Here is a 9,515-nt window from a genome sequence, read left to right as displayed (position 1 = left end):
TGGTATACAGCTTCCAACTAGGTAAATGCTGCAAACGGTGTCCTTCGGATGATCTCCCAGTGTTGAGGGATCATGTGAACTTTCAATTCAGCCAAGGTCTCCACTACCGATGTCAAGTAGCATCACCTATTAACTAGGTTGACCGCCATAATCACTAGCCTGTGACAATGACAACACATTCAGCAGTATTCACAAAATTTTAAGCGGTAAATATAAATGTTTAAACGGTAACATGTCAAGTTTTAAACAGAGATATCATTTGTTAAACGGAGACATAGTTTGTTAAATAGAGACAACAATAGTTAAGTGATGAAATAAATTGTTAAACAACAACTCAGATCTTAAACAGAGAACTCATATGTAAAACTGCAACCATATCAAATGAAAGGAGAAAAGTACATTATAAACATTACACAAATCATAACAATCGGAAAACTAATTCGATCGTGTACACAAATCATAACAAAACCCTAGCCAAGAAATCTCGGTGTAGACTAACAAAACCCCAGCCGATATATCCCCCTGCAAGCTTCAATGTCTTCCAATAAAAACAGAACCACAAAACAAAACCGAAAAAACTTTCTTTGTAACAGAATAGTTAACATAAAACCATAATCACAACTTGTTCAATACCTTAGATTGCGAACTGATGAAATGCCGAATACTTGCGCGGGACTTCTTTTTCAAGACACATGTGGAAAGGGAAAAGCTGAAATTACAGAGGATGTTCTGGCAGAGATGAAAGGGAAAAGCTGAAGAGCCCAGTTGATAAAAATCAAGTATACGGCTCCAATAAAGTTATCTCTTGGGATTACCCTAACCCCCACTTCCTCTCAAACCGCCGAAATGATGGCAATGCCACGACTTTTCATGCGCGGGCAGTTTCGTCCATAAAATTTAAAAATCACTCCGTTAACCATAGTTATATGCTTTGGGGGTTTGGAAGAGAATGAAATTAAAAAGAAGGGGTTTTTAGGGATTCTCAAATTAAGGGGGTGTTTTTGAAAATATTACAAACTTTGGAGTTTTTTTTTGATAATTTCCACTTATTTTTATATTTTTAAAAAAGGAAGGTGATGTTGAAAAATCACAAACTTTTTTTTTGTCTTTTTAAAAATCTGGTCATCGGTTTTGATGTGATCTTTAAAATATAATGTCAGTGAATAATATTTTTTATAAAGTTATTTTGATAATATTTTTTTAAAAAAAGAGAGCCTAGATAGAAAAAAAAACATTTAATTATATTAAGTAATATCTAGTGGAAATTGTCAAAAAAACCCCAACTTTGCCATATTACAAAACAAACCCCCATAGTTTTGCAATCCCCAAAAACCCCTTCCTTTTACTCTCCATGATTTTCAAACCCCCAAAGTACGTAACGGCATTAAACGGAGTGTTTTTTAAATTTTATGGACGAAAATGCCCTTGCACGGGAAGTCGTGGCTGCACCCATTTCGGCGGTGTGAGAGGAAGTGAGTGGGTTTTTCTTAGGGCTACAGCTGCTTGTCTTCTCTCAACTCGCGTCTCCAGCTCTTCCCTTTCCACCGGCGTCTCGAAGGAGAAGTCCCGCGCAAGTATTCAGCATTTCATCACTTTGTAGTCTAAGGTATTGATTATGGTTTTTTGTTAACTATTCTGTTATGAAGAGACATTTTTTAGGTTTGTTTTGTGATTTTGTTTTTCTTGGAAGACATTGAAGCCTGCACGGGGATTTATCGGCTGGGGTTTTGTTAGTCTGCAGGGATATCTCTCGGCTATGGTTTTTGTTTTGTTTTACATTTTCGTATGTGTACACGATCGAAATGGTTTTTCGATTGTTGTGATTTGTGCAATGTTTATAATCTACGTTTACCCTTTCAGTTGATATGGTTACAGCTGTGAAAATGAGGTCTCCGTTTAAATAATGAGCTTTTACCGTTTAAGTTTTGTTTTCTCTGTTTAACTAGTTGTATCTCTGTTTAATAATATAGGTCTCTGTTTAACAAATGATATCAATGTTTAAAGATTGAGAGTTTACCGTTTAACAACTTATATTTCCGCTTATCAATTTGTGAATACTGATGTATGAATGTGCTGTTATTATCGCATGCTTGTGATTATGGCGGTCAATCTAGTTAATGGGCGATGCTACTTAACACCGGTAGTGGAGACCGTTGCTGAATTGAAAGTTCACATAATCCCTCGACACTGGGAGATCATCCGAAGGACACCGTTTGCAGCATTTACCGAGTTGGAAGCTGTATACCAAGAGCGGGCCCTTCTTGATTCTCTGCTGCAAAGGTACGATAGCCGCACCAATAAATTCAGGATCGGGGAAAGCATGCTGACTTTCAGGCCTGAAGATGTGGCCCTCGTTCTTGGTCTGCGTTGCGATGGAGCCGCAGTCGTGTTTCAGAAGAAGAAAACACGCTCAACTTTCGGAGAGAGGTATTTCTCTAAAACCTACGAGAGACACAGAGACTCCATCAAGAGCACTCTTTACCAACTCGTTGGACAGAGGGGAGAAGAAGAAAATTTTGCCAAACTACTGATGGTGTACATCCTGGGTACAATCCTCTTCCCAAATACATCCTGCTCGGTTCCTAACTGGATCGTTGATTATGTCGATGATCTACCTGCCATAGGGCGATACGCATGGGCGCAGACAACGCACAAGTGGCTTATGGAGGACATTAGATAAGCCGCCGCTCGAGTGTAATCTAGATGCGCGGGGAAGAAGACCAACACCGGGTATGTTAAGGGTTGCACGGTCTCGCTTAACATCTGGTTTTACGAGCTGACCGGAACTGGAAAGAAAGTCTATTTCTGCAAGATCCCAAGGATGCTGTGCTATGGTGAAAATACTTACCGGAAGCAAACGACGGTAGAAACGAGTTTGTCATCTCTCGAAGGAAAAGAGGTAATAATTCAAAACCAATGTGTTTAACAGTAGACGTTAATTTTTAAAACCATTATTTACCGTTTAACTTCGTTCATCTACCGTTTAAAACTTTTCTTTAATGTTTAAATATGTTGTTCTCTGTTTAACCTAATACTATATAACGTTTAATATATAAGTTACATGTTTAAATATAGTTTTTATTATTTAAACTGAATGATTTCGCTAAGATTATTTGGTTTACACATGTTAGTTTCCGGAGCTGGTTCCGGCGAATGCTGACGAAGAAATATTTGTTCGGGCCAACCGTCGGTTGGATGCTATTGTACAGGAACCGCTTGCTCGAAGGCAAGATGAGAGGGCAACCTCTTCCGTGCGCGCTCGACGCCGTTCTCCTACGTCCGGCCTAAAACGCGCACGCATTCCTCGCGGCCGGAGAAGACCTTCCCTACCCCACCCGACTGTGGTAGCCCCCTCGACCGTGGCAGCCTCCCCAACCGTGGCAGCGCCCCCGCCGGCACTAGGCGAGGATGTAACTGCAACTCTTCTACAGTCTTGCCAGATTTTGATGACCGAGTTCCCTCGGCTTGTCGCTAGGGTTGAGGCATTGGAAGGCCGGGCACAGTCACAATCGACTACGCCTTCCCTCCAAACAAATGAAGCACCTGTGACGGACGCGCCGTCGGAATTCGACGACGAGGACATCATCGGGATGGCCATTCCAAGACTGCCTCATTCGAAGAGGCTTGCAAAAAAGAGGAAAACAATAATGTCTCTGTCTCCACCGCCGGCTGATGATGAAACAATAGGAGCACCATCGGCGGCTGATGGTGTTACCGTTGATGACATGTCCGTCACGGTGGAGGAGTGCGCAGAAGTCGCTGAGATTGCCGCAGTCGATAAGATCGTTGACTCTGTCATCAACGACATCATGAACCCGGTGGAACCGGTGTTTGACAGTGTGGCGGCATCAAAGATGGACACAATCCATGAAGAAGAAGAAGAAGAAGAAGAAGAAGAAGAAGAAGAAGAAGAAGAAACAGATGATGTAACGAGCCTTCTAAAATGCGTTTCATAATAAAGTACACAACTGTTTGCATAAGGTGAGACATGATGTGATTGGGCGGTATTTTTCCCACCATTTCAAAGGGCAAAAAATGAATTTCATTACATGAACCTACTTGAAGTGATTGACAAGGGTTAATCCCGAGAGACCAATCATTACTGGTTCACTATTAGTTTAATCCCTAGAGACAATCAGTGTTTAACATATTGGTCCACTACTTAAAATTTGTGTATATAGGTTAAACAATATGCAAACCATTTAAATATAATAATTAAACTATTTAACAATATATGTTAATGTTTAGATTGAAGGCTGTTACAGACATTGTGCTCAATTAATGTTTATGCCTACGACAGACAGACATTCCATAAATCCTCATGGGTCTCTGTTTAAACGTCAACCAATTGTTCGGAGAAGAATTCCAGCTGAAGCATTCGGTATTTCATCAGCTTCCAGTCTAAGGTATTGAAACTCTCTATTTAAAATAACAAGGTCTCTGTTTAAAATAACAAAGTCTCTATTTAAAAGAACAAAGTTTCTGTTTAAAATACCGTTTAAGTATCAGTTTCTCCCTTTAACTTGATTTTTCTCTATTTAAATTTCATTTTCTCAGTTTAATATTTTCTTATTGTATTATATCAACGTAATTACAGTGTAATGTACCTAAAATACAAATCTCTGATAAAAATAGAATGTTCACTTAAGACAATACAATACAACATTCATTTTCTTATTCAATAATATCAACTTACTTAAAATACAAATCTCTGATAACATTCATTCCCTTTAACTTTACTTTTCTCTGTTTAAATTTCATTTTCTCAGTTTAACATTTTCTTATGAAGTATCAACGTAATTATAATGAAATGTACTTAAAATACAAATCTCTTATAAAAATACATTTAATACAATACAACATTCATTTTATTATTAAATATCAGCATAATTACAATGACCTTTACTTAAAATACAAATCTCTGATAAAAATAAAATGAAAGACAATACAAAAATTCTCCGTGTAAGTTTCAAACTCTCCGTTTAATGCACGACACAACCATCACGGACCTCGGAATCGTACAAGTACAACTTTGAATAGGGTGTGCACAACACTCGCTCCAGTCAGACCACATTTTTTTATACATCAAGTTCCTTTTAAAAGATATGTGATGAACCTTCTTCTGGTAATCATCCGCAATGAACTTGTAAGTGAAACCTTCGTTTCCTGACTCAAGGTGAAACGCACTTCCGTCATTGCTTACCCGTAGAGCAAGAAGGCGTGCATTTCGCCTTGGCCAACAAAAAGAAAGTTTTCACTTACAGGTTGTGTACGGATGACAAGAGGAAAACAATCATCACACATCCTGTAAAAAGTCTATGATCTAAAAAATGTGGTTCGAATGGAGCGAATGTCGTGAACACCAAATGTTCGACTCGACAAGATGACCATCACACAAGAAGAAGAGGAAGAGGAAGAGGAGTGGTTGCGCTAGTAGGGTATGTTCAACGAAATGGTTCTTCCTTCCCATTTATACTGCAAAATCCAACAGCCCGCTGCCGCTTCGGCTTCCGATTTTTATGTGCGACGGGAGTGGAAACGCTTGGGTAACTGAGCATGCATTAATTACGCTTGGGGAACCGCTGGCACAATCGCATTGTATTTTTTTAATCGGATAAAAATATAGATTAAACGATAAAAAAATATAATTAAACAGAGACACCAATATTTAAACGGTAACAGATATATTTTAATATAAAGTTTAATATTTAAACAATACTAAAAAGTATATCAATGCCTACTCGGCAACAGATTCATTGCATGTTATTGTTTACATTGAATGCTTTCACTGATATTGTGTTGAAGATGGATATTTTTTCAAAACTTTCGAGAGACACAGAGCCTCCATCAAAAGAACACTTATCGTTTAAACACTTATGTAAATCGTGCTGCGCGTGTTTAACTAGTTTGGATACCGTTTAAACACTTACTTAAACCGTTTAACTAGTTTGGATATCGTTTAAATACTTATGTCAACCATTTAAATTTTTGTATTTAACTGTTTACAAATATATGTTATTTGTTTAAATACTTATTTAACTGATTACGACTTATTGATTCTCTAGAAGAGGATGATCATCACACATCCTGAAGCGAATATCCTGGACACATGAGGAAGAAACTCAACCGATAAGAAGCAGAGGATGAGGAGGAGGAGTTGTCCAGGAGAAGCGGTCTTCCTTCTTATTTATGGTGTGAAGTCCACAAGCCGATTGAAGCTTCAGATCCGAGGGAAAAAAGGAAAACACACGGGGGACCGCGCTTGACTGATAACAAGGAAAAATAAATATGCTTGCTTCCGATATTTATGTTAAATTTTAGAAAATTTAATGGCGATATTAATTCTTGTGCACGGGATACAATAAAATTTCCATCTGCGGGATGAGAAATTTCTATTGGCCTATGATTAAGCAAAGACACTGATACATAAACAGTGCAAAATAATTTTAAACACTAATGTAGGATATTAAACCATGATCGCGATGTTTAAACACACAAAATATCTTATGGAGTCAACCATTTTCGTCACCGATAAATGCAACGCTTCTTTCATCCACACATTGAACGACTCCGCGACATTTGAATACATGTCCTCCTGAATGTCGATGGGCTTGTATAAGGGCCGGTCTTTGAGCTGACATTCAAAATGTTGTCCAATATCCAACGACAGCACTTCAGATTGTTCTGTCGAGGAAGGAAGGTATCCCACACCGTCAGGGTCGCAATGGGGTGGGACCGGAGTGCTCGCAAAATCCGAATTCCTACCAACACTTCAATTTAAACGAAAATGATCAATATTTTAAACGGAGAAATGAATAGGTAAATAGAGACAGAAAAAATTAAACAGAGAAAAGGATGTTTAACTGGAAACTTAATATATTTAAACAGAGAACGGTATAGTTAAACAATAAGTAATTACACAACTTTATAAACATAAAAGAGGAGAACTTTACATCGAAAGGAACTCGTTTTCAATAGGATTCGACAATGGCATATCGTTTGTCTCGACAACAAGATCGACTACAGTGCATTTGAAGATGGAGTACTCGTTTTCTGTTGGACAAACTGATTTAAATCCATACGGTGTGATAAACTTTACCTATCTAGACCCCATCGCTCACATATCTCAGCTAACATCCATTCCCCACAAGTCAACATCGTGAACATTAGCACTCGTCTCTCTCAGTTGTATCTGGCAATACCACAAAAAGTCTCCATAATAAACCTGCATTTTTCTAAATTGTGTTACTCCCTCCCTCCCGCAGAATGATCACAGTGATAGCAACTAAGAAAGTCTCATCTTATCAGAAAACCGGTAGAACTCAAATTGAAAAACCAAATGACGAGAAGAAGAAGAAGATGTGATTAAGCCTTGTAAACTTTGTTTCACAAAAAAACAAGCAAAAAAGAAAAGAAAAATGCAAATTTGTGTGTAAAAAGTTCGGATATGATGTGATTTGGCGGTTTTATTCCCACCATTTTCAAGGGCAAAAATGAAATTTCATAACATGGACCCATTTGAAGTGAATGGTAAGGGGCAAAAGAGAACTTAAACAATAACAGAAGGATTGTCCGGAGTTTGACAAAGTTGGAATGGCTGTTTAGGAATATTTAAAATTCACAAAGGGGTAAACAGTAATTTTCCCTAATATCTATTGTAAATATTAGCATTTTATAAAACAAACACAGGTGAAGACCAGGATCAAAGAAACCGGCAAGACCATCATCATTGGCTCAGTCCCTCCCCCACACTCAGAGCGCCATGGCCACCACCACCGAGAACCACCCCCCTTCTCTCAAGATCTACGCCGGTGCCGACGCCTTCGGCTGCGACCTCAAGGACGCCCTTCTCTCCCACCTCCGCTCCAAACCAGGAATCGAGGTCATCGACCTTGGCACCGACAAGTACTACACCATCGCCGAGCGCATCGGCCACAACGTCAGCTCCGCCGCCGGCAAAACAACCTCCGGATCCGAAACCCGCGGCCTCCTCGCCTGCGGCACCGGCGTCGGCGTCTCCATCTTCGCCAACAAGTTCCCGCGCGTCTACGCTGCCACATGCACTTCTGTCGATGAAGCGGTCAACACTAGATCCATCAATGATTGCAACGTCCTCTCCGTCGGCGGCATGGGCACCAAAGCTGAAGAGGGAGTCCGGATCCTTGATGCCTGGCTTCAAACCCCTTTCAAAGCCCCTTGCCCTGCCTCCGGCGGTGCACCCTGGCCGGAGGACATCCAGGCTTTCTTTGATACCTCCACTCAGGAAATGGCTCGCATCCCTTCCTCCGTATCCAACTGCGCCATCTGCTGTCTCCGCAAGGGGATGGAGTTCGAGCCAGTGGGGATCATGCCTGGCGGTGAGATGAAGATCGTGAGAGAGAGCCCTACTTCGGCGATTCTTAAGTTTACGGCGGGGAGTGTTGAACCTGCTCACCATCACACGTTCGGTCATGATTTGTTGGTGATAAAGGGGAGGAAGAAGGTGTGGAATCTCACCAAGGGTGAAGCGTATGAATTGCTGGAAGGGGACTTTCTCTTCACCCCAGCTGGGGATGTGCATCGTGTGAAGTACTTTGAGGATACTGAATTCTTCATCCGTTGGGATGGGGATTGGGATATCTTCCTGGATGAGGACCTCAAAGCTGCTGCTGATGCTATTGAGAAGGAACTTGGAGGGAACAAGTGAAATGGTACATTCTCAAACCTTACTGCGGCTGCTTCTGTTGTTGTTGTGGTTGTTCTTCGTATCATCTTGCTTATGCTGAATACATATTGTATTGCTGTGTCTTGATGTGCGGCTGCTGCTGCTGCTGTTGTTGTGGTTCTTCTTATCATCTTGCTTGTGCTATATATATATATATATATATATATATATATATTGTATTGCTGTGTCTTGATGTGATGATAAGACTTTTTGATCGCTTTGCTTTCTGTATTTTGGGTTCTTATTGACTTAGAATAAATAATAAAAACCCAGGAAATATACCGCTTTTGATGTCTAATTTTTTAGCTGTCTTCTGTAGGATTTTATGCCAGTTGACATGATTTCCCATTGGTGGTTTTCATTTCATGGAACTACCTTGCCCTGTGGATTCTCCTTTTTTTTTTGGTGTAAATGTTTACTTATGAAATAATTACCTCTATTATATTTTTCTGCGTGCTGACTATGAGTTATGGAAGGTGAACTTGCAACTAATGTATCCAAAGAATGTGGAGTTATTTGATCTTCTTGTTGTGCTTTGTGTATTTTCTTGTTAATATGGAGTAAATAAAACCCGAGGAGATTATAATTGTTAATCTGTGGATTCTCTTTTTCCCGTTGAATGTGTACTTACTAAATAATGGTCACTTCCGTAATTTTCTGTGTGCTAGCAATGAATTATGTAAGGTGATCTTGCAGCTAACATATCCTAGGAGTGTGGAATATCCAATCTTATTTACAGTGACTATGGTTCAAGTGATTGGAAATAAGATGGCTGGGATAAAGTAGCATTAGATATGTTTTCCACTTTCCC

At 39.7% G+C, this 9,515-nt stretch overlaps 1 protein-coding gene across 1 annotated transcript; it reads left to right on the top strand.

The window, feature by feature from the left end:
• Nucleotides 1-7,692: 7,692 nt before the first annotated feature.
• Nucleotides 7,693-9,002, top strand: LOC120251045 (DNA damage-repair/toleration protein DRT102). Its single transcript, XM_039259582.1, has one exon. It carries the CDS (start codon nucleotides 7,763-7,765, stop codon nucleotides 8,684-8,686), a length of 924 nt encoding a protein of 307 aa, XP_039115516.1. The 5' UTR covers nucleotides 7,693-7,762; the 3' UTR covers nucleotides 8,687-9,002.
• Nucleotides 9,003-9,515: the final 513 nt, after the last annotated feature.

Source organism: Dioscorea cayenensis, chromosome 20, assembly GCF_009730915.1.
Source record: "Dioscorea cayenensis subsp. rotundata cultivar TDr96_F1 chromosome 20, TDr96_F1_v2_PseudoChromosome.rev07_lg8_w22 25.fasta, whole genome shotgun sequence".
In the NCBI taxonomy this organism is placed as follows: Eukaryota; Viridiplantae; Streptophyta; class Magnoliopsida; order Dioscoreales; family Dioscoreaceae; genus Dioscorea; species Dioscorea cayenensis.
This window is presented reverse-complemented; position numbering and strand designations above follow the sequence as displayed.

Bases quoted from the DNA above. Each gene is read 5' to 3' on its own strand.
- LOC120251045 (XM_039259582.1), top strand. From the start codon at position 7,763: ATGGCCACCACCACCGAGAACCACCCCCCTTCTCTCAAGATCTACGCC.